Source organism: Eubalaena glacialis, chromosome 9 (genome assembly GCF_028564815.1).
Source record: "Eubalaena glacialis isolate mEubGla1 chromosome 9, mEubGla1.1.hap2.+ XY, whole genome shotgun sequence".
Lineage (NCBI taxonomy): Eukaryota > Metazoa > Chordata > Mammalia > Artiodactyla > Balaenidae > Eubalaena > Eubalaena glacialis.
In genome coordinates this window covers 29,012,853-29,040,696 of record NC_083724.1, presented here as the reverse complement: position 1 = coordinate 29,040,696, position 27,844 = coordinate 29,012,853, and the positions used below count along the sequence as shown (strand labels likewise).

The 27,844-nt window shown below is 47.9% G+C and overlaps 1 protein-coding gene across 5 annotated transcripts in view; it reads right to left on the bottom strand.

The window, feature by feature from the left end:
• ABCA1 (ATP binding cassette subfamily A member 1) overlaps positions 1 to 27,844 on the bottom strand; it is a 135,001-nt gene that overhangs the window by 32,233 nt on the left and 74,924 nt on the right. For all 5 annotated transcript variants that reach the window (XM_061200161.1, XM_061200160.1, XM_061200162.1 and 2 more), the window contains 17 exons: positions 26,420 to 26,512; positions 20,661 to 20,901; positions 18,725 to 18,864; positions 18,256 to 18,372; positions 14,379 to 14,576; positions 13,122 to 13,327; positions 12,360 to 12,536; positions 10,596 to 10,818; positions 8,706 to 8,927; positions 7,473 to 7,677; positions 6,302 to 6,415; positions 5,148 to 5,319; positions 3,971 to 4,102; positions 2,955 to 3,097; positions 2,588 to 2,725; positions 1,501 to 1,721; positions 205 to 277 (listed from right to left, as the gene is read on the bottom strand). In XM_061200161.1, the coding sequence (XP_061056144.1) occupies positions 205 to 277; positions 1,501 to 1,721; positions 2,588 to 2,725; positions 2,955 to 3,097; positions 3,971 to 4,102; positions 5,148 to 5,319; positions 6,302 to 6,415; positions 7,473 to 7,677; positions 8,706 to 8,927; positions 10,596 to 10,818; positions 12,360 to 12,536; positions 13,122 to 13,327; positions 14,379 to 14,576; positions 18,256 to 18,372; positions 18,725 to 18,864; positions 20,661 to 20,901; positions 26,420 to 26,512 (2,815 nt within the window). The remainder of the gene's footprint in view (positions 1 to 204; positions 278 to 1,500; positions 1,722 to 2,587; positions 2,726 to 2,954; positions 3,098 to 3,970; positions 4,103 to 5,147; positions 5,320 to 6,301; positions 6,416 to 7,472; positions 7,678 to 8,705; positions 8,928 to 10,595; positions 10,819 to 12,359; positions 12,537 to 13,121; positions 13,328 to 14,378; positions 14,577 to 18,255; positions 18,373 to 18,724; positions 18,865 to 20,660; positions 20,902 to 26,419; positions 26,513 to 27,844) is intronic.

The window sequence follows — 27,844 nt, the reverse complement described above, 5'->3', positions numbered from 1 at the left end:
CCCAGACCAAGCCCCAGGCTCCCCGGCAAGCGTCAGGCCGATCCGCCACCAAGCTGCACCCTCTCCCGCAGCCGCCCAGCCCCAGCCCAACAGCAAACCTTGAGTAAGCGCCACCAGCCTCTGCACCTCTCCTCCTCTGCCTCCACTCTGCCCAGCTGGGGGAAGCTCAGGCACCACCTGAATAAGAAACCCCAGAGTCCTTACCGACGGTCAGCGTGTCACTCTCATGGTCGCTGCCCAGGCCAGCATCAGAACTGCTCTGAGAAACACTGTCCTCCTGATGGCAAAGAAGGAGGTAAGAATGGGTCAGGGACCGAGCAAGGTGCAGCCCCACCACCTTCACCTGGGGGCTTCCGAGAAGCTCTATCGTGTGAGAACCGGAGCAAAGAGCTCCTCCTGGGAGGCACGCAACTGGGCTGCCTTGGCTTCTGAGGCCACTGTCTGATCTGACACCTGGGCTGTGTGCACGGGAAGCAGAGCTCGCAAAAGAACTGTGTGTGGGCTGCCAGCAAGTGCTGTAACCAGGCCCTCATTGACCGTCTTGGGCATGGGATTTACCTGCCTGGTTATCTAGCTCAGTGCTTCTCAAGCTTTAATTTGTGTTTCCTCACCAGAGGACCTTGTTAAAACGCAGATTCTAATTTAGTAAGTCTGAGCTGGGCCCAAGTTTCTGCATTTCTGACGAGCTCCCAAGTGACTGATGCTGCTTGTCTCAGACTGCTCTTTCACCCACGAGACACTAGTTAAAAGGTAAATAAGTGGACAGGAGGTCAAGGTTGGGATGTAAGTGTTTTGGGCACCAGTGTTTGAACACACAAATAAACCTCAGGCATGTACTGCAGGACAGGGGAAAATGTACCCCGTTATTGGGTTCTGGTCCCACCTCTGTTATTCACTTGCTGGGTGACCCTGAATAAACTAAATCCCTACAAGCCTCACTTCTCTCATCTGGGATAATAATTGCAATACCTTCTTCCCAGGGTTGCTCTGTACTTTGAGATGATAGATAAAAAAAAAAAGTTTGCAAATGATAACAACGCTACAACTATTATCATGATTTTCTTTTATGGCCAGAGTCTGCGGGATTGAGTGGCATGAAATCGGCGCACAATATACACGTGCTGTTTTGTAGTTTAAAAGTTAAGGTCAATAAGATTTAAAGGTAATGAGCAGGCACAGCAGGGCATTCTTCAGCTAAGGCTCTTAACTCTTGGTAAGTCTTTCTTCTTCAACAAAATAAAGTCCTCTAAGGGCCTTCTCCATCGCTCGTTGTGTCTCCATACGAAAAAGGAAACGGGATTCCACAGAGCTAGCACGATGGGAACAGAAGTCTCCAGAGATTTCCATGTAGGAGGTACGACGTGACTCCAAAGGGACACAGAGCAGGGAGATGGTGGCCTCAAGGTGGCAGAGTGGGGCAGATGTGGACAAGCCACTCACAGCCAATGAGTCCTGACTCGCCGGACCCGGCACCAGCCCAGCACTGAGACTGCAACTCACCTTTTTCAGGTACGACACAGTGCTACTGCTATTTCTGCACGAGCTGAGGGAGGACTCCACGTCCTTCTTGACCAGGGTCAGGTAGTAACCTGTCCCCAGCTGGTTCTTCAGGAACAGGGAGGAGCCCACGCAGCACAGCTTCCCATGGGAAATGATGGCAATCCTGTCCCCCAGGATGTCTGCTTCATCCATGTGGTGTGTGGAGAGAATAATGGTACGGCCTGCCGGGAACAAACACAAGGACGAGGCACAGGTGAGGCCTGCTGTCCTCACTGATCGCAGTGGCCAGAACTACAGAAATACGAGCAGGGGAAAGCCTGGGAGAAAGACCCCGAGGACTGTGTGCTCATGACCCCCAGGATGGCAGTGCTGTGAGGACGGCTGCTGCATCCTCATAGAATGAAGGACGGGAATGTTTATTTGGGAACTTGCTACATGCCAGCAGTGTGCTACGTGGTCTAGGTGCATTCTCATTTAACCTAATCCTCTGTAAGGTGGGCACTCCCACCATTATAGATAAAGAAGCTGAGGCAAGTTAAATGACTTTTCCAAGGTCTTGGGCCAGCTTGAGCTGACTCCAAACCCGTGCCCCTCATACTGTACCACCTTGTGTACCTTCTACCCCTCTAAGCTGACTGCACCTCTCCCATCCATTCACGTATTCATCCACTCTGTCACCACACAAGTTTAGTGCACCACGTGGGGACAGAGATGAAGGACAACACAGCCTCGGCTCTTGGGAATCTCAGTCTGTAGGAGACGGTAATTATACTATACGTGTGAGAGTTCTAGGCTGGAGGGAGCCCTGGGGGCCCACAGAGGATGCCCTTTATCCCCATTTCTCTTCTCCTTGCAGGCCCCTAGGGAATGAAGTGTAAACTTGCAGGGTCTTGGAAACCAGGCCTCCCACTTACACACCAGGGCTGAGCTCAGAGCTCAGCTCCACGTTTTCCTTGAAAGCAATTCTGTTGCTCTAGCAGAAACAGCCACGACATACTCTTCCAGAGGCCCTCCCTCCCTCTCTCGCTCCTTTCCTCCCTCCCTCCCCCTGCCAGCCCAGAAGGCAGAGTAAATACACATCAGTTACCTTGTCGATATTTCAGCAGCAGCTCCCATATTCCCCTGCGGGAGTAAGGGTCCACGCCGGCTGTGGGCTCATCCAGAATGACAACCTTGGATCCCCCGACAAAGGCCAAGGCCACAGACAGCTTTCTCTGCATTCCACCTACGGGAGAGAGGAGACAGGATCCAGGGCCAGCCCCAGTGAGTGACAGCAGAGGTGGCGAAAGAGGGATGGAGGTGCCCTCCTGGGGACAAGCCCGGAACACGTTTCTGACCCTCCCACTCCCCCGGGAAGCCGGGGACACGGCGGCAGCTGTATTTCCTGTGTGTGTGTAGTCGGGGGCGGCGGGGGTGGGGGGTGCGTTGGAGAAGGAGGCAGCTCTGGGCCTCACCTGACAGCTGACTTGTTTTGCTTTTCAGTTTGCTTGGCGGCAAACCAACATCCAGGGCCATCTGCTCCATCTCTGCTTTCACGTGCTTCTCCGAGAGCCCTTTCAGGCGGGCGTAAAACCAGATGTGCTCTTCAACAGTCAGCCTGGGGACAGACGGGCAGGTCGGCTCCGGGCCCCCAGGACGCACAGAACACAGTGCCTCCTCACCCAGAACACGACAGGCACATTTTTCTTGCCCCACTTTTTTTTTTAACTTTATCAATTTCTGAAAAATAATCTCCAGGAAGGATTCAGCATAGAACAGCAGTGAGCAGTCACGTGAGCTACCTGAGAAGCCAAAGCAGCAAGGCGACAGGTCACGTCCACCCGATCCCCCGCTGGCCTGGCCCCTGCGCATCAGGCAGTGGCGGGTCCTCAAAGGGCCCTCCCCAAGGCCCCACCAACCAAGGAGCTGCCTTGGCCTTAGCCTGGAGCAGCCCTCCTGAACCTCGAAGGACTTCAGCCCTGAGAGAAGGGGGGCCCCTGTGGAGGACACAAGCCCGGGCTGCTCACTGTAGATGAAAGGAAACCGGGGCCTGGAAGGGGGATGCCCTCGCCCAAGGTCACAGAGCTCAGGTCTCTCTCTGCTCACCATGGCGGCTCCCTGCTTGGTGATGGGCAGGCTGAACAGGAGCAAAAGTTCTGAGCAGGAAACACGGGACCCACGTATCAAGGGCCATGAGGTACTGCCAGGTGAGAGCTGTGGTGGTCTCAGGGAGGGTGTGCGGGGAGAGAGATGTCCTCACTCCAGAAGGACAGGAATGGACAGCACCATTTCCCAGGCCTCCATCCACCAGCTGGACTGATATAACATCCCCCACCCCACAATTCTCTTACTTTTCCAACGTCGAAGGATGACCTGGTCTCAACACATCCAGGAAGGCGAGGCCTGCTATCCCCAAAGGTGGTAAAATGCTTAAGTCCCACTCTACCCGTGACTCATGACACACCTGCAAATAGGGTGTGCTGGTACTCACATGTCAAACAGCACGTTATGCTGGGGACAGACCCCCAGGTTCTGCCGGATGGTGTTCATCTCGGAGCGAATGTCTTTCCCCAGGATGTAGGCAGTGCCCGAGGTGGGAGGGAACAACCCAGTCAGGATTGACCTAAGGACAAAAACGTTAAAGTACAGGAGTCAGCATTGGCCCTCCTGCCCTGAAGCTCCACTCCAGGCTGCAGCGTCTGGGCCGACGGCAGAGGCAGCGACCCTCCAGCCCCTTTCCTTCCTAATGGACTCCAACAGACCCCGACACAGCGAAGGAGTCTCTGCTTCAGGGAACAGCTAGGAGTGGGCCTCTGTGTTGGAAATGGCAGTTTCAGCACAAGCATTTTTTAAATGAAGATTCCAATTTACAATGGGAAGTACACTTTAAAGCATATATTCTTTTTATGCTTAAAATCATGTCCAAGTAAAAGGGACAAAGCAGAACAAATGATTCAAAGATAAAAGTAATTTGTGTGTTTGGCAGTTAGGATTTTTGTGCACCTTTTAAAGAGTTTCTGCAATGTTCATAATATATTGATTTTGCATGTTAAAAATATATAAAAGAAAAACAGGAGGAAGAGATTACCCCTCCCCCACCAAAATACCCTCTGCAATGGTTGATGGACTACACTGAAAGCCATTGAGGTAACTCTGGTGTGTTTATGGCCTGTGCTCCCTTCTGAAGCTGTCCATTCTAAGGTCCTTATAGATCCCAGAGAAGGCAATCATACAGCCAGCCAGCTGCCCAGCTGTTTCTCACATCTGCTTAGAGACAGAGTTCCTGGAAATTACTTCCTCCCACCAGTAGAGCCAATCTTTCTTTCCACATTCTTGCCTCACAGTTCTGACCAAACCAACTCCAAAGGAGACCCTTTCTCAGACTTGTCACAGTCTCAGGTTCCAAAAACACTGCAGAATTCTGAGAACCAAAGGGGAAAGGTCATCAAAAGGCCCCCAGCCTATTTTAACCTGAAGAAATAATATCTAGAGAAAAACCAGCATTTGGAAAGCACTCTTGTGATTAGATAATATTTTTACATTCATCAATTCCTCATATGCTCTGCCCTCGGCCCGGTAACCAAGGCAAGGTTCTTAGGTATGAATTTCTAACTGTAGGACAGAACCTTCCTGTGGCTGATTCTGAGAAAGCCACACCCTCTTCTTACATGGTGGTGGTCTTCCCAGCTCCATTGTGGCCCAGGAAGGAGGTGATCTGGCCCTCGTAGAAATTCAAGGCCAGGCCATCAACTGCCACCTTCATGCCATCTCGGTAAACCTTCATCAGGTTCTGAATGGACACGCCCAGCTTCAGGTGGGTGGGTTCCTCCTCCATGCAGACTGTGAGAAGACACAGGATGGAAATGAGCCCACAGAAGACACTGATGAGTGGAGCGTCAAGACGCAGGGGGCTGTGCTTGCACTTTTACAAGTGTCCTCTCTCCACGGCTATTTCTGGTTTCTCAGGCAGACAGGCAACAAATATTTATGTAGGGCCTATCTGGGCACTAGTGTTGGTGATGGGAATACAGTGATAAAGGTACAGAGAGGAGGCTGGGGAAGAAGAGAAGGAACAGTGGGAGAAGCCGCTGGAACAGCGGGCAAGGGCAGGTGGTAAGGAAACTCGTGAGCCATGCTAAGGAACGTCATACCTCACCACTGGAGACTGGCGGAAGGGCACAGAAGAGAGAAGCAGGGGAGCGACTTATGAACGACTTAGGAAGCTATACCGAACACAAAGAGTTCCCCTCCAAGAACTTGAGCAAAAGAGCCCAGGAGGCAGAGCCTTTGCTGAACTGTGGGCATCACTACCTACAGTCAGAAGCCAGGAGAGGATGTGCGCTCTGGGTAATGCAGGGTGAGAACATTGAGAAGCACAGAACGAGCCCTGTGGCAGCCACTTGGTGTCAGCCTGCACGGGCTCATGCGTCTGTCATCAGGACAAGGCAGGCAGCAAGGTTATGGCTCCATAACCACGGCTGTCTTTACCTCTTCTTTCTAGCTGTCAGGATAGCATGAAAAGTATGTATGTATGTGTTTGGGGGGATGGAGTGGGCGGAGGTGAAGGTAGAGATCAAGAGCTACTTTATTTAGAAGCCAAGGGAACAAAGGAAATGTCCCGTAGAAACCCAGATAGTGACTCCCCGATAAGTCAACAGCACTGGACACAAATGCATGGGAGAATTTGGAAAGGGTCACTTCAGGGGATTTCTCCACCCCTAAGGTGGTTTTAGGCTCTTCAGGCCGAGAGCCACCCCTTGCCCCCGACAGCCAATAGGAGCCAGCACTGCAGTTAAGGGGAGGGCAGGTCAGCAGAACTTACTTTCTGACGTTCCCTTCTGGATGGAACCAGGGTGGCTCTTCTCATTGCTTTCCTCGCCAAACCAGTAGGACTTAGTACAAGGGAAATACCAGGGCCTGGGGATTCCATATTGGCCTGAAAGCAAAGCACAGGTGTGAGCAAAGCTCAGCAACGCCCCAGCATCCCCGAGGTGTCCCAGTCAGATGCAGCCTCCTTGACTCTCTCCTTGACACAGCCTTTGGAGACAGGACAAAATGGAATGGAGGTGGGGGAGGAGAGGGACTAACATTTGCTGAGATCTCCTGTGTATGACAAACATCTTGCACTTCTCTGAATCTTTCCAGCAACCCCACGAGGCAGGTATCATCCCCACTTTAGAGATGAGGAAACTGAGAGATAAGTAGCCTACTCAAGATCACTCAGCCAGTAAAGTGGAGGACTCGGTAGGGTACGTAAAAAACATTTCACATACACTCTTTTAGAGAAAAATCAGTAGGTGAACCAGAAAGGGTTAAACCTCACTCTCTCAGAATTTGATCTTCTATGAAAATGTATCCAAGGCAGGTCTTGGTCAAGGAGATTTATTAAGGGAAGTTTAAAAATGAATTTTTATGAATACTAATTCGATTAAAGCACAGGCAAGGGCTGAGAGCCAATGTATCTTATTATTCACAAGCTGTACTCAGGAAACAGAACCTTTGCTGGTGGTAATTCAGGGGATACAGAATTAGAGACCTGGGTCAGCATTGGGAGGACTCTCCTGGGCTAGCCGACCCAGTGTGACCCACCTGGGTTCACCTCCAAGCACCTACTCTTACCAGCTTTGTGGCCACAGGCAAGTTATTTAACTTCTTCGGGTCATAGTTCTCTCATTTGCAAAAACTGGTTAGAGCAGTAACTCCCTCAGAGTAGTCTTACGAGGATTAAATGAACCAAAGTATGTAAAACACTTTGCACAGCGCCTGGCACACAGTGCTCAAGAAACAAGAGCTATGTCAGTACTAAGAGCTGTACTTTTAGCATCAGCTGCTTCTCCTTGGAGACTATTTGTTTGCCATAGGTCTAAAGCCCTAACCACTTTCCAAGGAGACCCAGGCCCTGCAGAAATTCCAGCACAAAGGAAGGAAAGCACTACAGCTAGAAACTTCATTTCCCTGGCTGATGTCTAAAGCAGTGTGGAAGCTCAGTGTACCTGGAAACACAGCCTCGATGTACCAGGTCATCACCCCGTAGAGGAAGGCGTCAAACAGCATCATGGAGACCGAGGTGGTGAGGTTGAGGCCATCTTCCTCCACAGGGCTCTCAAAAAGGTTGTCCCATTGCACCCCAATGCCCTGCTCCTCAAAAAGGGCAAAGTACTCACAGCCAAACCCAAAAGCCACAGGAGACAGCAGGCTCTGTGAGAAAGATGCAGAAGTCACTCATCCATCTCCTTGTTTCTCATTTTCCTATCACTGCTAATGTAAATGTCACCTGGAGAAAGGTGAATTTGCCAAATGGATCAATTGCAAGATATGGAAATATTTATCTACAGAGTCCCTTTAGGGGAGTGGGCTCCCTGGCAGCATATAAAGTGATTCTATTTATAAGCACTCATTATACTCACACATTTCAGAAATGCATGTATGAGGGAATGTAAAACTTTTAGAATTTTATGCTTCCAAAGATGCCTCAAGGGCTCAGCAATCCTGTACCTTACACACACACACACACACGGCCCATTTATCAAGGTCCTCTCAAGCTCCCTGCTCGGTCAGTGATGGCTCAGTGTCATAGGAGCCTGTCTGGGGCTGCTGCTGTCTAACGGGTCCAGACAGAGGCATCTGGAGCATCCTGCAAAAAACTCAGGACAACTCAGTCTTATAGGGACTTGCACACCCTCAAAGGCCTCTCCTCCTCTGTACAAGGGAGGGGAGTGAAGTCAGGGATTTGCAGGGACATGGAGCACCTGCTCCTCAGTCTTGAAGTTCAGAAAATATTACTCAAGCGAAACCCCATACTGGACACAAGGGAGACAAGAGTCCAGAAGGAACCATCTCTGACCTTAAGAGCTTTCAGTTCTATCTGTGCTGTGACTTTGTGGCAAGCTTAACATGGCCAACAGAGCTGGGAGACAAAAGGTAGAGCTGGCCTCTACTGTCTAAAGGCAATCCCCAGTGCCATTTACCGCATGCAGTGCAAGTCTGGCTCCCTGAAAAATACCATTTGATTCAATTCAACCAGTGTTCACTCAGAGGACTAAAAATAAACAATTGAATAAGACACAGTCCCTGCCTTCAAGGAGCATAGAATCTAGAACTGAGGTTCAAGTCCCGTTGGAAAGAGAATCTCTTATCTTCTGTTCTCAGCTTGGACTATAAAGCAGAAGTGAAATACCAGGTGCGGCTGTGACTGCAGCTACCGCAGAAGGGCCAGAGTTACTCACCGCAAAGATCTTGAGTGTGAAGCCCACGTAGTCTTGCCACGCCACGCACAGGACGTAGGGCAGGTACAGCATGAAGTAAATGATGCCTCCACAGGCTGCCGCCAGGTTGGCTCTGGAGAAGAGCGTGCTGATCAGAAAGCACTGCAGGATGGTCACCACGGCGAACACGGACAGAAAGACAAACACCACACTGGGGTCGCTGTAGGGCAGCAGGTTTCCTAACTGGGAAGGAAGAGACCCAATAAGACTGTCAATAAGCAATGATCTATGGGAAGCAGCCAGGGCTTATTCCTGCTCATCTTAAAGACGATACAGAGGAACAGTGCCATTCATTTTTCTGATGACTGAACTGAAATCTACTGAAGCGAAATGACTAGCCCAAGACCACACATCAAAGTCATGGTAGAGCCAGAAACAAAACAAAGTCCAGGCTTGATATTCACCAAGGTTCATCTCAACAGACAATTTTGTTCTTTGTTTCTCCAAGAAATAATATCACCTGGATTCTCCTTCTTCTATAAGGACAATGACTCTTGGCACCAAGAAAGAATTGTGGGAGACAGCATCCCACATGGCTTCTCCCTCTGAAAGCCAAGGAAACTGGTCAGGCCATCTTAACATCCCCCATGAGAACCTGCTATGGATTCTGGATCCCCACGATCATCCAAACTCTGTGGACTTTTGAAGTTTCTCTCTAGCAGTTGGTTCTATCTCAGCAGGACCCATCAGCGCTCAGCTGTCACAGAGTGGCTCTCACCCACCAGCCACAGGACCTCCACCCCGGCCACATAGCTCAACCCTGGCAGTCAGACATCAGAGCATGAAGGGGGCTTGACTTCAGCAAGAACTGCTCTGCCACAGTGTCGGGTGACCTCAGTGAAGTCCTTAACCTTCCTTGGCCTCATTTCCTTGTACGTTAAATGGGTTATTTAGTGAGGATATCACAAGACAGCACACGTATGTGCTTTAAACAGTGCTTGCAATCAGTAAGTGCTCATTTGTAATGAATAGTAGCTGGTATTAAATTAAATGTTACTTCCTTTCCCTTTGTACCCCTCTGCTTTTAAAAACATTTATTTTTAAACAATGCATCCTTAAATGAAATGATTGTGAAAAAAATGGCATATAAACCTATTAATGTAAGGGGTGGACACAGAACTGCACTGTACAGAGTCCCCTTCAAGGAAGGACTTGTTGCCTGGCTGTCAGCAGACAGCCTCAGGTGTCAACCCCTCTAGGTTTGTCCCAGCTGCAGACAGCTGTCCGGCCCTGGGGCACACCCTTCCAATGACCAATTGAAGGGCCTGGATCTATGCGGTGTCAGGGAGGGAGGCCTTGGGGTAAGCGAAAGGGCTGGACATTTCAGCTCCGCGGCAAGAGTGCCCGGGGAGTTGGCCATGCGTCACAGTTCAACTCCTCCCTCCGCTCAATACTGTATCCTCCCCATCCCTTCTAGAGGTGTGGACCCCTAAGAAATACCCATACGCAAACTCCGCCTCAGCCTCTGCTTCCAGAAAATCCTAATGTGCAACAGTATCTATGCTTCTGAGTATGGTTTTTAGAAATTCTGGCAGAATGACCACCCAATACACCTAGGAAAATGAGTAACTCTCAGATGCTGCCATGAACCATTGCCAAACAGCATGGCGTAGTTAAGCTTGTGCTCACCTGGGACACAAGACCCCTAGGTTCAGTCCTGCTTAGCTGCTAACCAGCTGGGTTGACTCTGGACGAGTTGCCGCCCTTCTCTCGGTCTCCCTTTCTCCAACTACAAAATGAGGGAGGTGCAGGGAACAGCACATATGACCCCTTCCCTTCCAAAGAATCCGTGCCTTTCTTCTGCTCACAGAGCCCACGGGGGGCAGGGAGGGGCCGGTGAGGCAGCCTTACTTTCAGGATGACCACCAGCAGGCCGGCGCTCACGAGCAGGGGGATGAGGCTGCTGATGAACCAGCTGAACCAGAGGATGCTGTTGTCCAGGCCCATGATGCGCATGGTCTCCTTCAGCCGCGCCTCCTTCTCGTACACGATGCCCTTGATGATCACAGCCACAGAGTAAATCCAGGCCAACGTCATGAAGAGGGGCATTGACCGGCTCATGACCCGCAGGAAGCTGGAAGGGCGGGGGGAGGAGTAAAGGTGAGTGTAAGCCAGGCTCCTGGGCCAACACCTCTGGGTCTGCATGCAAGAGAAAGCACCAGCCCTGAGCCCGAGACGGGCAGACCCGTGCATCCTGACAGTTACGCTTCGTGAGTGGGGTAACGCGGTGATGAAACTACTAACAAAGTGATGCCAAAGAAAACTTCTTGGAGGGCTTGCTTTAGTAACCAGATAGCTCTCAGATGTCATTAAGCTAAATGGGGGTGATTTTAAAGTACTAAAACAAAACCAAAAAACCAACTCATTCTGTCACGAAAGTTCAACATCTTCAAGGTCATCTCACTATCAGCTTGCCTTGCATAACTGTTAACGACAGATGGTGCAGAAATACACTTCAGGCAGCTCTTGTCAGTAATATTTTCAGATTTCCAAAGTAGAATAGGAAATGCAGTGAAGTAAAAGGGACACAGAATCAGGACTCTGAAACTCAAGGTTCAAGTCCCAGCTTTACCACTTATGCATTTACTGGCTATGTGACAACAGGCAAAGGCTCTGAATGCCTCTGACCTCTCATCGTGTTCCCATCTTAATACATCCTTTCTAGAGTAAATCTTGGCTTAGGGGGTCTTTGGAAAAGTCTTCCTTTGGAAAATACTGGCTAATCTTTCTGAAGGTGAAAAACAAGATAAATCCAGGTGACCTAGAAAAGCTAGAGTGAGCCCTGCAAGGAAATGGGTTGTTCAATGCAAAGCAGGGAGAAAGACAAGGAGAGGAACCCTGCTCCTTCTGTACCCTGATCTCTACACACACACTCACACACTCTCCCTCACACAACAGAGAATAAGAGAGTTTCCAGAATCCAGAAGAGATGGGACATATTTCAGATGCTTGCAATAACTACACCTCTGCCTATTCTCTCTCTCTCACAAGAAATCAGTGGCTCCAAAGTCCCCATGGTGAGGACCTGGCAGCACAGTGACTAAGCACTAAAAGATATCTAAAATGTCTAAGATAAAAAGGCCTTGTTCGGTTTTATCTGCATTGTTTGAAAATGTGGTTTACCACTTATAGAGAGGAAGGAGAAAAACTGACATGAAGTCTGCTTTTATAGGTCTAGAACGCTGTGCCTCTGTGTTTGGGGGACGTGAGGATGTGTGGATGCGTTTGGCATGTGCTCGTCATGACACATTTTAAACTTGCAGATTGGGCTGATTTTGACTGAAAGGACAGAGTATAAAAAAATAAAAGTTCTGGTAACCATGCACTAGAAAGGAGTGAGGATTACTGGTGACGTGGCTCAAACTGTCAGCCACCTACATCTGGCATCTTATTTCCTGAAATTGCCACAGAATTTCAAAAACAATCTTTTTTTTTTTTGGCAGTAGCTGCAATCTTGTTTTAACCAATTTTTTGACCAGTATCAACACACATATAAAATAAATATAATCATTCTGTTTCCTCCCTTGACGTGTGCGTGTGTGCGTGCGTGTGTACACACCACCTGGGGACAGTGTTAACCAGTTAAGCGAAGGCGGTGGCTCGCTGGTAACTTACATGTCATCAACGTAACAGGGGTAAGGCATCTGCTGCATGTAGATGCCGGTTTTCTTCTCTGTGCCCGTCAGCACCCTGATGATCGCCTGCTCCACCACATCCTGCAAGTACGCGAAGCCCCCCCAGACGTACCGCATATCCTCAAAGGGGTCAGCCCGAGGACCGGGGTCCCAGTACCTTAAATCAAACCACAGGCGATCAAACATTCCTTAGAACCATACAATAAAAAAAACTCAGTCACCCACAATCCTACCACCATTACAGAGCCACTTTTCTTATTTCTGTATCTTACTTTCCGGTCTCAGCTGACACGTACACATGTTTTTAAATAAATATAATCAGAATGAACAAACCACTTGTTGGTTTGGGTTCCCCCCCCTCCATTAGCTCCCTAACATTGCAACAAGTAGATGGGCCAAAATTTACTTAACCATTCCCTCTTATCTTGCTTATTTGCTCCCTCTTATAGAAAGGGATAGTGCTGGCACAGAGAACATAATGTCTTTTTTTCCTGTTGATTTAATTCCTCAGGACTAATTCCCTGGAATGGAAATGCTGAACCAAAAGATAATGATATTTTAAGACCTTTGAAATAGTTGTCTCCACAATGAATGAGCCAGTTACACCAAAATCATGCCACCAATTTGAGTTATACTTTGTTGGAAATTTTTACCAAATTATTAGTTAAAATAAAGTACCTCCACTCACATTAGCTGCTCTTGACTTTCCCAAGACTGGCTGGTACGATGGGATTCAACTTACCCATCCTTGATCTTATTCGTCCTCTCCACATTGTCGATATCCATCCGGATCTTGTACTTGACGTGATGGGGCAGCTCGACACTGCCAGGAGCAATTCCAGTGAACACGATCCCAGCCCAGAACTTCCGCTCATCCAGCAGCTCCATGGACTTGTTGATGAGCAGAACCTCTGTTGCCACTGGTTCCAGCTTGTTCAGGTTCACACACTGAAGGAAGAACAGCCGTCATGAGAACGCCGATGGCCGGGAAAACAAGCAGTGGCCAAGGCAGAATCTATGCTAAGAGAGAAGCGCTAAGTGCATGACTTTTTTTTATCCTCACTCTCTACTCCTCTCTCAAGTCATTCTCCAATATTCAACTGAAAATGGGTTGTTTTGGTTTTTAACTGCAATTTAAGGGAAATGTTGGAAGTATTTAGAGGTAAGTTACCTATATTGACTTTCGTGGAGGGAAAGAGGTTTAAACCTCATTTTCGCTTCTGTTTTCTTAGTAATTTTGAGTCATAACAACTAACCAAGCAGAACAAAAAAACCTTTCATTTGTCCTTATTAAGTCACATCATTTTTAGGACTCAATTTTTAAAGTGTAATCGGTCCTATCAGATTTTAGTTAAGTTTCATAAGTAATGCTTTTTTAAGGGAATGCTTTGTTGCCATTAGGTATTGGGATATCAAAACACAGGAAAGGGCTTCCCTGGTGGCGCAGTGGTTGAGAATCTGCCTGCCAATGCAGGGGACACGGGATCGAGCCCTGGTCTGGGAAGATCCCACATGCCGCGGAGCAGCCGGGCCCCGTGAGCCACAATTACTGAGCTGGCGCGTCTGGAGCCTGTGCTCTGCAACAAGAGAGGCCGCGATAGTGAGAGGCCCGCGCGCCGCGATGAAGAGTGGCCCCCGCTTGCCACAACTAGAGAAAGCCCTAGCACAGAAACGAAGACCCAACACAGCCATAAATAAATAAATAAAAATTTAAAAAACAAAAAAAACACAGGAAAACCTAGAAAACAATGGATAGAGACATTCCTGAGTCAGACAGAATAAAGCTAGAAGTTAGGTCTGTTGATTTACTCACTCAGTCATTTAACTAACATTCATTGAGTACCTTTTTGTACACTACACCCTGTGTTAGGTGGAGGGATACTACTGTAAATAAGATGACACATTATTTCTAAACTTTACTCTAATCCAAACCTTACTGCACCATCTCAGAGAAAGAAGCCAAAGCCTCTTCTAAGTGGTCCGCAGAATAGATCCTCACCTCCATGAAGCGAGAGATGGTCTGGATTGCCTGGTTGGTCTCATTGAAGGCTTCTCTCCAGGTGTACACAGAGCCATTAGCGGACTGCACTTCCTCTGGGTGCTTGGCCAGAAATGCCACGATATCTTTGGCTGTCCAATCTAAGCCTTCCAATCGCTGTTCCCAAAAGTGGTCATTGCCTCTGCTGTCCAATAGTGTCTGCCATTCCAATGACAAAGTACAAGTAGTAAACACCAACTAAGTCTTGATGAGCATTATATGGTTTACAAAACCCTTTCACATACATTGTCTTTTTTTAAAATCTTCATAGAAAACTGTGAGATAGGTAACCCAGTGTTTCCATTTTACAGGTGAGAATACTGGGCTCTCGGATTCTACTGCACCTTCCCACTGCATTATATCTTCTTCCTCTTTTGAGACCCAGGCTGATGACTCCTCATAAAGACCCTAATCTCTAGATTGAATTAAGACACACCTACTTCTGTTTAGTTTGGGAAAAGAATTCTGCTGTTAAACCAATATGATCTTTTCCAGTTGCAGGATGCATGGGTCATGATGCAAAGGAGGCCTGTCTTCCATTTCTTATTCCCTAGCTGGCTGGCTCTCCACGTGGGTCAACATGGAAGAGAAGGAAAACCAATCTGGTGGTCAACCAGCAGGTGCAGAGGACCAGGGCAGAGGCCTGCACAGATGTGCTGCCAGAAAAATGGGTCTGTTTCAACCTCAGCTCATGGAAAGGAGAATCAGCTGCAACTCCTTTCACACCTTTGAGAACGTACATGAAGCTCTGGCTCTACTGAAATGGAATCCCTAAGGGGCCAAACTCTGCTATTTTTTAAATCAGTCTTATTTCTACTAACATATAAGTTTTTTCCCCATGTGGCTTCATATTTATTGTTATAATGGGAGCATAATAGTTTTTATAGAGTATATAAACTATAATTTCATTAACTATTCCCATACCGCAGCATTTAGTCTAATTTCTCACAATAACAATTATTAGAGCCATAACATTCTCTCTCATATGGTGACTTCTTTCTTTAAAATTATTTCTGTATGGGATACATCCCTGAGGGTGTGTGAAATGCAGATACACAGGATAGCACGTTTTTTATGGCTCGTACAATTTTCATTCCAAATTGTTTTCCTATAGGGAATAACAATTTATACTGTCATCAGTTAAGATATGTATTTTTGTTAACAAAATAGGTACAAAATTGTACCTCACAAAGGTTCACAGGGGTATGGGTTAGTGATTCTGAAATGACTTATTTGGGACTTGAACTGAGCAAATAAGACCTGAGTGAAGACACGTGGCATTTGGGGTGAGGCCCTCCCTGGCCAGTGTGGCTTCTCAGCAATATCGTCAAGGAGGGCAGCAAGGCCAGAGAGACATGCCCAGTGAGATCACTGATCACATGGCCGTTCTAGGGCACGAGAGGGGCCAGGAGACCAAAGATCCCCCTCAGGAGCAGTGGCCAGGGAGAAAGCAGAGGTTTGAGATGAAGGAGACAAACAGCAGCTCAGAAAGGAGAACAGTTTAGTATCAGTGGGTTACATGACTCAACGGAGAAGCGCCTCCAGATATGTGGGGTGACGCGACGGGTGTAGACAGAGCCAGAGACAGCAAAAGATAAGAGCTACCACAGAGTAGAACGGTAGCTGCCGGGGGCTGGGGGAAACAGGGAGGTCAAAGGGTATGAAGTTTCAGTTTTGCAGTACAAAGAGTTCTGAGGCCCTAATGTACAGTGTGGTAACTATAGTTAATGATACTGTCCTGTATACTTGACACTTGCTAAGAGGTAACTATGTGAAGTGAGGGACATGTTACTTAGCTCCATTGTGGTGATCATTTCACAACGCATACATATATCAAAACACCAAGTTGTACACCTTAAATACATACACTTTTAATTTGTCAATTACACCTCAATAAACCTAAAAAAAAAAAAAAAAAGAAAGAGCTACCCCAACAGATGCAGAAGTCTCAAGCATTGCCTTGTGTACCAGATGCAAGGCTGCAGGGGGTACAGAGGACTGAGTGGCCCAAGCTTGTGGAGTGAAATAAACACTCCTTAGTAGAGAAGAGAAAGCAACTGGAGGAGGCTCCTTCGACTTCCACCCACAGGCTGATGAGTCCCCATTTGGTGTCTCAGCCTAACCAGCCCCCTACACTCCAGGCCCCAATACCCACTGGCCTGTTGGACATCCCCACCGTCCACCAGCTAGAAATCAAGAATCATCCTGAAGCTGCCCTGTCTTTCACCCCTCCACAATCAAGCAGTCACCAGGCTTTGCCTCCAGCCAATGCCTTGGCCACCTACTTGGATAGCCTCCACCCTGGACTCTGCTTTCTACCTTTCCCCTCTTCAATCCACCTGTCAAACCAGAGTAATAGCTCCCCTTGCCTAACACCCTTTCATGGTGCTCCAGAGCTTAAAGTAAAGGTCCTTGGCTTGACGCCCAAGGCTCTCCAAACCACACGCCATGCTTTTCTCCCCAGCCACAGCTCCTCCATTTCCTATCACACATCCTGTGTTCTCCAGCAGGATTCCTAATGAATGCCATGGCCATGTTGGCAAGTGCCTTGTCCCAGAAAAACTGAGAGCCTGTGAGCTGCTGGAGCATCCAAGCCAAACGCTCTATTTAAGAGTAGGGGAAGCATCTATCTGCCTACAGACTAAAACTCATGGAGTTCCTTCAACAGGGACCCTCATCATCCTCTGAGACTCAGAAGGAGAGAAGTCCAACAAGTAGAAATGTACATTCTAAGGAGAGGACCAGGAAGAAGGCACCTGAGACCACACCTAATTCTATGGCACTGTCTGTGGCTGGACCACTTGAATCCCTTTTGGAGGAGAGACTGGAGTCCAACAGAGATCCATCCTTGAAGGGCATAAGTTGTTGTTGTTATTATTATTAGTCAGAAGTATTCAGTCAATCCATACGAATTATTGTTCATGTTTTTCTGACTAAAGTCCCTTGGTTTTTAAAGGCTCCCAATTTAAGAATTAAATTGCAAGACTAGTGCAACAAAGATGACTCCAGCTTTCCCCTCATTGGAAGACCACCTGCATATCGTCCCTCCCAGGGCATCAAGGGACAGTCCTCAGCCTGGCAGAGTACCTCCCAGGGTAGATACCTCCTCTAACACCCAGCTGCCCCTCCGATCAATGAGGTGTCAAGAAAAGAAACCTGGCAAAATCCATTCGTGCTTCTTAATAGCAGCAGGAATAAAAGGAAGAGGCCTCTCTCACCATGGAGAGAGGAAATAGTCTAATGATTCTCTGACTCAGCCCAAGGCAGGATGATGCGATTAAATGGCACTCAGCCTCAAGCAAAGGAGACATTCCATTCTTGCTCAGACTCCTCCGCTTTTGAATCCAGTTGTCTCTAGAGCATTTATCCCTTTTCAAGTGGTTCTGAAGCACTAAGTGCAATTCCCCTCCATGCAGTAACAGCAGCTCTACACTCACACGGTGCCTCGGGGAATGAGTATCTCAGGTCAGACCAGACCTTTGCTCACACACACCTCTGTCCAAGACCCACTAGGACATAGTAGGGCTAAGTAAGATGCTGTGGCTCTAGAGCCAGAAATGAAAATAATCAACGTCCTGTAATCACCAAACTCTTGCTCCAAATACCAGCCCTAGGTTTCTTGGAAATCTGATTTTGACTATCAGACGCTTTGATGCTGATGTGCATGAAACGGTGTGATTTGTGTACCGTCACCTGTAGCTCTGCCAAGTGATGGGCCTGTGGCTTGAGCGATGCTCAGTGCGTCTGCACTGGTTCAATGTAAAGAATCCTCATCTCAGTCACTTCTGGGAAAGTAAAGAGCATCAGTCAGGTACACGGCAATCAGAGGGACACTCACCCGGACAAGGTCCATTTCTGGGCTGCTCTCCAGGAAGGTCCAGATGTTGGGGCTGAGCTCTTGCCACATGCCTTCCAGATCATGAAACACAGCCAGTTCCTGGAAGGTCTTATTCACCTGGAGTCAAACGGGGAGCCAGGGGCAGCAGGAAAAAAAAAAAAGAGAGAGAGAGGCAGAGACATGAGAACTCAGCTGCTCCCTGAAAAGATGTTCCATCACAGAAGCCCTTTTCCAGTCCTTCCCATTCCCAAGAAGTGTCTGCCTGCAGCAGTGATTCAAATACCCAAGGCTGGAGAGCTGGCCCTCAACAGTCAGCTTGGGCCTGAGTCAGACTGGAGGTTCTCACTCTTTGGAAATCCCAGAAGAGCCATGAGTATACTCAACACTCGCCATCCGAAGCCACCTTTATATTTTTGTCCATAATTCTAGGAGGATTCTGTAGAGGGCCTCTTGGGCCCAGGCAGCTTACCTCAGCCATAACCTGCCTTGTGACTGGAGTGTCAGGTGTATACAGGATCTTCCCAACAAGTAGGGGCTTGAGAGCTTTCCATATGATGCGGGAAAGAGGACTGGACTCCAGATTCTTCATCAAATCATTGCAATAAGGAGCTATGAAGAGGATGAAAGGCAAATATTTGTATGCATGCTCATGTACTTGTAGGAAGTAACAAGAGCTTTGGAGCCAGCTGGTCAGTCATGGGTTCAAATCTCAGCTCCGCCACTTAATGGCTATGTAACAACATCACTTGTCTGAGTCTCAGTTGGCTCCTCTGTAAAAATAAAGTTAATGACATCTACTTGGCAGAGATGCGGAGAGGATTAACTGAGATGCTATCTGTGGAGCCCCTAGAACAATGCTTGATAAATAATCAGAGCTTATTATAACACTGATGATGGATAACTCACAACTGAGACAATATGGAAAAATGTTTTTTATTATACACAATCCTTTATAACTCTAGATTTATAACTCTAGATAGCTTGCACCAGTCCTCACCACTTTGTTTTTATTGGAAACAAAGAGCTGAATTCAGACTTTAGTTTTCAAGCAGAAATTTTAAATTTCCCTTTAATTAATAGGTCTCATCACAAGTATATGTAATAAATGTAATAAACATTCCAAACTGAAAAATCCAAATTTATAACAGACAGTAGGGTTTGATTATCCAGAAGGATTCCTGATTTTTTTAAAAATTTCATTCTGGGTTCTTTTAGATACTAAGAATCCTCTACATGCTACAAAGATAATTTTTTTTTTTTAAAGAGGATTTTCTCCCAGTTATATCTGTTGTGAAAATGAAGGTTCCCTTGGGTTGACTTGCAAAGTGAGGGAGCGGAGGGGATGGCATTTCAGAAAACTGCCTACAGTGTCCTTCCCTTCAGGCTCGCAAAGCAACCTGCCACGTCTGGAGTGCTTCACTCCAGACAAGAATAAGAGGTTCTTGTGTCACAATAACGCACAAAAAGCCACCTCACCCAGTGTCTGAAAGACACACCTGCAGTTAGAAATGGAGAAAGGCTCACTTGCATCATATTTACAATGAAAACGATGCCATTGTCTAAAACTGTAACACTGGCTCCTGGCTGCCACCAGGCACAGGACACACATCCCCACAAAACTGCCCGAGTGTGGGGAGCAGATATGGAGTTACAAGGTTCTTTAACGCCACCTTGCAGCTAAGAACAACAAACAGCAGATCCCATGTCCGAGTCTGACGGCACACACACACCACCATGAACAGGTATTTTGGAGGCCACGTGGTTTACCGAAAAAAAGCACGGAGCCAGGCAGATCTGGCTTAATCCTGGCTCTTGCCGATTAGCTATGGTGTGGCTTTGACCAAGTCGCTGAACCTCTCTGAGCCTATAAAATGTGGGGTTATAAAACCTTCCTTGCAGGGTTATTGTAAGGGTTAAATGAGATAAGTTAAATAAAATGCATAGTACATAGGAAATGTTCCCTAAATGTTATCTTTTATTATTGTTGTTGTTATTGTTAAGTCTTTATTGTAAAGCATACCTCAAGGAGAGGGAGAGGAGAGGGGAGGGGCAAGGGAGAGGAGGAGAAGAAGGAGAAGATACTTGATCACTTTGGGAGCCACCCTCTGACATCCCCCAGAAAACTGAGGAGACTGGCTTTCAGTCATCCATTCACTTGATAAACACACTGTATGCCTGGGATGTGCCAGGCCCCATTCACACAAGTGGGGACAGTTCACTGATTAGGAGAAGATTCCCTCCTCTAGGAGCTCAGTCTGGGGGGCAAACAGACAGGTAAACAAACATCCACCGCTGCTACGTAGGATGAGGATAAGCACGAGGAAGCAGGTGCCACAGGTGGCACGGGGCTGAGCCTGGACCCGAGGTGGGCTGGGGCCAGGGCTTGGGTCTGCAGAGACACTCACTTGTCGAATTGTCATAGAAGGTGCCGGCATCATCCTCAGTGCTGTTGCCTCCAAAGAGGGCTTTGTAGTTGTTGTCCTCATACCAGTTAAGGGACTTGATCTTCAGGCCCCCACCCTCGGGATGGCCACAGACGATGCGGGACACGGCCTGGTAGATCTGCATGGAGGAGCTGGAGCTATTCACGTTGGTCAGAAACATCACCTCCTGCCGCATGTCACTCCAGCTCCTCATGCTGAACAGCTGAAGGAGAGGAAAGAGCGGGGGAAGGTTGAAGACACAGAAGAGGAATAAACAGGTCAACTTCTTGACCTCGCCAAAGCCTCACCCCAGAACCTATCTCGCCTGATGTCGCCTCTCAGAGGGGCATCGCTCTGTGACAGGATTGCCAGAGCCTTGCTCCTCCTCTGTGGTCCAGGGACCAGTGGCATCAGTGTCATCGGAGAGGCTGTTTGAGGTGGTCTATCTATCTACGGTTCAAATCTGCATTTTCACGCGGTGCCCAGGTGACTCCTAGACACGTTAAAGACTGAGAAGCACCGCTTAGCAGTTAGGGGAGCCCCTGGTGACGGGCTTTATCTATTCGGATGATCACTGAGTTTACAGAAGAGGATGCTTTCTTTGAACAACTATGTGTTCATAGGCGTACATCAGGAACCACTTACACCCTCGGTCACTGCCTCATTTCTACAACACCTCAAACTTCAGTGTGGAAACTGAGGGGCCCTCTGCCCCGGGCAGAAGAAGTGCTGTGTGTGAAGTCCCCATCCTCGTCTCAGCTGAGCGTCGGGCAATGGAAAGAGCGCACGGTGGGGGACCGAGTTTGAATCCCACTTGTGTCTCTCATGAGCTCACAGCCTTCGGAAAGTCACTTCTCTGAGGGCCCAACTTCTCATCAAGACGATGAAGCTAAAACAGTGTGGTGAGGAGAAAGTCACACGATATCTGACATCCCAGAGAGGGCCCAACACAGAACAGTCCCTGCCGGGAAGAGCCAGATGCCCCAGGCAGCCGGGGGGGCCGAGTCTGGAACTCACACGTGACCAGCTCTTCGTCTCACACACCAACGTACCCCAGCACCGTGCGGAATTCTTGGCCCAGTGGCTCTTATAATTCAATATTTATAGAGCACTTTGTATTTCCACACATTTCACAATAAATCATTAAAAAATCCCTACATTCCTTGCCATGCCACTGCATGTTCTCACCGCCTGGAGGGCTGAGGCGTGGTGAGCAGCGGGGAGTGGCTGCGGAACCCTGCACTTGCCCCGGAGGTGGGCTATGTTCGCACTCCGCGGGCCCAGTTTTCCATCTCACAGAGCCTGCTGGCTCCGGTGAGGGACAAGGTCCTGGGCGCCACAGAGCCCGCCTTTGCCTTCTGCCTGCAAGAGGAACCAGGCGCCCCAGAGGCGGTCAGAGATCACAAAGATTCCTCCCTCCAGAGGGAGCATCTAACACCGGGAGAGCACAGTTAGGCGGCCCGCTTTTCCTGAATTTTATCTTCTCATCACCTGTATGAGGTATACAGACAGGGAGGGGAGAGGCAGTCAGACCACCTCTCCTTTCCTTGGTGGGTGCAACAGCCCTAGAGGTTTTTAAACGACAGCAAAAGCCACTCACTTCTCTTTCTCACCACCACCAGCCTGCCATCCCCCAATCAAAAGGACAAATGGCTCCCCACCTAAAGCCAGCACATCTTTGGACAGAAGCACCATAAATGACTGAGTTAATCCGAACTCTGGGCTCTTCCCGGAACCTGTCTTAGGGGCAAACTCCTACTCGTTCTTCTACACCGCAGCTCCCGCGCCACACCTCCTCCGTGAAGCGCTCCCCCTCACAGGGAGGGGGGCCGCTCATCCTCCAGCCCACGGAAGGTGGCGTTTGATTGTCATCCGTGGAGAGAAGAACCGCCGACTCACTTTCTCAATCCACTGCGATGGCCTCCTCCTGCCCTCGCCCCCATCACAGTCTCCTAGCGTAACAGCCGAACCATAAACAACCCTCATCCTCTAGGTCACAACAGGCGTCCCTGCTCCGGACCCTCCACTGGCCTCCCATCTTACTCAGTGTAAACACAGCCTTGGCAGCCCTGCATGGCACTCACCTCCTGCTGCTAACCCTAACCTTACCTCCGACTCCCCTCTCACTTGCTCTCTTTGTCTGGCCACGGCTGGGCTCCTCCCTGGTCTTTATTTTATTTTATTTTTTTAACATCTTTATTGGAGTATAATTGCTTTACAATGTTGTGTTAGTTTCTGCTTTATAACAAAGTGAATCAGCTATACATAGACATATATCCCCATATCCCCTCCCTCTGGCGTCTCCCTCCCACCCTCCCTATCCCACCCCTCTAGGTGGTCACAAAGCACTGAGCTGATCTCCCTGTGCTATGCGGCTGCTTCCCACTAGCCATCTATTTTACATTTGGTAGTGTATATATGTCCATGCCATTCTCTCACTTCGTCCCAGCTTCTCCCTGGTCTTTACATACATCTCTTCATCATGCCCAACATCAGTGTCTTTGGATTTACGGTTCCTCCTGCTTGGAGTGGAGGCCCTAGTGTCATTCCCTTCAGGCTCAGATGTCACCTGACCAGAGAGGACTTCACAAATCAGCCCCCTTTAAAACACCACCTCATCACCCTCCAGCCTCTTACCCGGCTTTATTTTTCTTCATGGCAGGCATCCCTGCTGTCACATTATATACAGAACTGTTTATTTCTGTCTCTCACCCCATGTCAGTCCCACGAGAACAGGGAAGTTAGTGCGCTCGCTGCTGAGTCCCCAGCACCCGGCTGTGGCAGACACCTGGTGGGTGCTGGGCAGATAACGGAGACACTATTTCCTGCCCTACCTCCCCAGGCTCACCTTCCCGTCACCCAGATGTGAAGCTCATGTCCGCTCTCACTCATCTGGCTCCAAAAGTCCCCATTCCCAGCCAACTGCAGGCCCTGTTAATCCATATTTTCTTTCTTTGAAGAGTCTCCTTTTTATTCTATTTATTTATTTATTATTATCTATTTATTTATTTACTTATCTATTATTTTATTTATTCCAGTTACCATCAGAGTTCAGACAAAAAGTGGGCTTAAGTAGCAAGAACATGGGCTTTCGAGGCCAACAGTCCTGGGTTCGAATCCCAGTTTTGCCAATTAACTTACTAGGTGACTGTGGGCAAGTTGTCTGGCTCTTCTGAGCCTCAGTGTCACCTGCAAAATGGGCACAGTAGGACCCACTCACATCTGTCATGTGGATTACACAGGGAAATTGGGTGAAACTGCATGAACCAGGGCAGCTTAACTCCCTTTCCCTTTTCCTTTTAAGGGTTGTGCTTTGGTCAAACAACCAACTTTCTTTCCAAACATGGAGCAGATCTCCAAGCGCACTTATTTATTTATCTTCTCCCATTTGTCCCAGAGAAATGGCAAGTTAGACAATGAGTCACTCGCGGCAAAAGTGACTTGACTTAGTGTTCCATTGAGAGGAGCAGGTGGCCCTTGCTGTCCAGGACCAGGGAACAAGCAGGGCACAAGGAAGCAGCTGCCAGGAAAAACGTATATTGTTCAGTTGGAGAGGTTCTACCACATGAGAAACAGGAGCATCACATGCCTTCAATTTTTTTTTTTACCCCAGACAAAAGGCAGGCCAGTGATGCAAGAGGAAACAGCTGTAACCAGACCGTGAGGTTAGAGGCAGCCTCCCATGTTAGAGTCCCTGCTTTGCCTTCTGTAAGGCTGGCAGGGACCTGCAGAGTAGTACGGGGCATATCAGTGTCAGCTAACGGGGCCCGGGAGAAATGACTTGCAGGGCAGGTTCTATTTCTCATTCTGCCTCCTGGAAGAACCCTGGGAGACCCAGCTTCTCCACCTACAGAGCGGTCACCAGCATTCATAACCGGAAGAACAGATGGCAGCCTGGAACAGGGCTTCTCCTCCTGAAAGGGACCCCAAAGCCAGCCCTCTCCAGTCAGACACACAGGAGCAGAATTGAAAAACAGAACAGACCCAAAAGCAAAACACTAATAAATCAACAGCGTTGAATCTCGGTGTATTTTCCAAACGTTCTGCATTTCCCATAGTGAGCATGCAAGCCTTTATTCTTAGGAGACATAAAGTGAGCTTTGATATTTGAGAAAAATGATACAAACCCCAAAATTGACTTAGAGAAGCAACTCATAATAAGACTGGACCAAGTCTGAGAGAATTTCACCATGAATTATTCCTACCCAGTGTCTTAAACATTAAGGCCTGCATGATTTCTGACCACCATCCCTCAAGCTTAGCTCTTTACACACCTGGCTCCAAATGGCTCCCCCTTTCCAAGTCTAATTTGAAACAAGGGTGGGTGTCAGAAAGGTGAGCACATGCTGACTGGGAGGCAGAGGAATGGTTAATTGCTTTTTGTAAGTTAGGCCCCCTGATCCTGTGACAAAGGTTATTCTAATACGCTTGTAAACATGTGGACCCGAAAGGTAAACTCAACTTTTATCAGGAGACTACATTCCCAAAGTTGAACTCAGGGCCCAGATATTTACAAGGGAAAGATCTGAATTAGGGGTACCAGGTTCTTCCCTTCAGATAGTGAACAAATGTTTTGATAAAAAGACTGTCTTGGGACTTCCCTGGTGGCACAGTGGTTAGGAATCCGCCTGTCAATGCAGGGGACACGGGTTCAGGCCTGGGTCCGGGAAGATCCCACATGCCGTGGAGCAACTGGGCCTGTGCGCCACAACTGCTGAGCCTGCACTCTAGAGCCCGCGAGCCACAACTACTGAGCCCGCGTGCCACAACTACTGAAGCCCGCGTGCCTCAACTACTGAAGCCCGCACGCCTAGAGCCCGTGCTCCGCAACAAGAGAAGCCACCACAATGAGAAGCACACGCACCGCAACGAAGAGTAGCCCCCGCTCGCCACAACTAGAGAAAGCTCGCGCGCAGCAACGAGGACCCAACACAGCCAAAAATAAATAAATTAAAAAAAAAAAAAAAAAAAAAAGACTGTCTTGCTTTGCTGCTGAAAAAGAAATAAGGATGGGCTTCCCTGATGGCGCAGTGGTTGAGAGTCCGCCTGCCAATGCAGGGGACACGGGTTTGAGCCCTGGTCCGGGAAGATCCCACATGCCACGGAGCAACTGAGCCCGTGTGCCACAACTACTGAGCCTGCGCTCTAGAGCCCGCAAGCCACAATTGCTGAGGCCCGCATGCCTAGAGCCTGTGCTCCGCAACAAGAGAAGCCACCGCAATGGGGAGCCCGTGCTCCACAACAAGAGAAGCCACCACAATGAGACGCCCGCACACTGCAATGGAGAGTAGCCCCCGCTCGCCGCAACTCGAGAAAGCCGGTGCACAGCAACGAAGACCCAACGCAGCCACAAACAAATAAATAAATTTATTTAAAAAAAAAAAAAAAGAAATACGGAGAAGTTGCTGGTAAGACAAATACAGTACACGGAGGATGAGGAGGAATCATCTTCTTTACAAATGGGTCATTAACTAGGGGCCAAGAGTAATTATGAGAGAAAGTTCTAGGCTAGATATCAGGCCTTCAGCCCCTAGCTAATTAACCTTGAGATATCTATGAGTCTTGGTTTCTTCATCTCTAAAGTAAGGAGATCAAATCAGGTAATTTTAAGATCACGGATATAAAGCTGATTTTACATTTCCTATGATATTCAAATCAAAAAGACCCTCTGAGCCAAACTCAGGGTGGAAAAAAGTGATAGTGGATGATCTGCCTTCTGGGGCTGAAAAGAAATGACTTACCTCTTGAGCCACAATCCCAAGACTATCCAGCAAAGTTTTTGTGGCTTCAGCCAGCTCCTTGCTGGGGAAGGGAGATGTGGAGTTTAGTTCTGTCTGCAATGAGAAAAAAAAATACTTTGTTTCTAAACTCAATGTAAACCTGAAATCTGTATTTAAAAATAAACAAGTTAATTAAAACTATTCACAATCTTGAGTTTAAAACACAAGAAACCCACTCCTAATCAAAATAAGACACTAAAATTATTCTAACTGTATGTTTGCAGGTTGTTCATCTCAGATAAGAATTACTAATTCTTTGATGGATGCTTTTAAAGGGTATAGGAACGTGTATTTTAAACTAGTTGATATGCAAGAGATAAAAATATCTCGTGTGTGTGTGTGTGTGTCCAATGCAAAGTTGACCATAAATTCCCAACTCTGTCTATGATTCTGCAAGAAAGACAACATGGGAATGGCCTTGAGAAACAAGTGTGTGATGGCTCACAAGAAACAAAGACAGTATAAAGTTGCCAAAAGCATGGAAAGAAGGAATTCTCTTTCATTCCACTCAAGTCAGCACTGTTTCTAACACTGGAAATTTACTTATTTTTAATATATTAAAATTAATTTTAGATAATTTAAAAATACTTGTTTTTATGTCTAGTTTGAGTTAAATCGTAATATGCCACCTAGCTGCATGGCAAATATAAGCAAATAATTGAGGCCCAAGGAAAAGCTAGGTTAGGGCAGAAAGCCTAACCTAGAGAAGAAATAGAGCAATGATGCACAGGCTCCGAGGCCAGAACTGCTTCTGAGTTTTCAGGCTTCCAAAGAAAAAAAGACATAGGGTCAGTTTCATCACTCCTATTTGTCAAACAGGGGGAAAAAAGTCTCCAGGGAAAAACCCATCTTTCCTTGTTGCTTCTACGGGCATCATTTTATTCAATATCAGACCCTCAGAAATCTAGAGAAGGCTGAAACATTTTGATATTTGTCATATATCAGAGATTGCTGTGAAATCATAAGGCAGCCTGCATGGAAGATGGCTGAAAGTAGACAGAGCTCATCATTCTCTCTGGGAAACAGCAGCCTGGGATGTTTCCCTTTAAAAAGAACTCCAAATGCAGAAGGCTAAGTCAGTATCATGATCTCATCATAATATCCTAGCATAATCCCAAATGTACATTTCTGATAAAATCTGTCTAAAGGTTCTCTGGAAGATTTCATCCATCCTGATTCATGAGCTCTTCTAGAATGGCTCACTCGCCAGAGACCAGCCTTCCCACACTCCCAGTCCTCTGATGGGCCCATGCTTTCCTTGAAATGCTACACTCAGGTAGGTCTCTGTGACACAACTCACAGGCTGTGTTAATGATCATTCCCTCCATGAAGTAATTATGAGCAAAAACAGGTGGGGGGCTTTTTGTTTGCTTTTTCTTTCTCTCT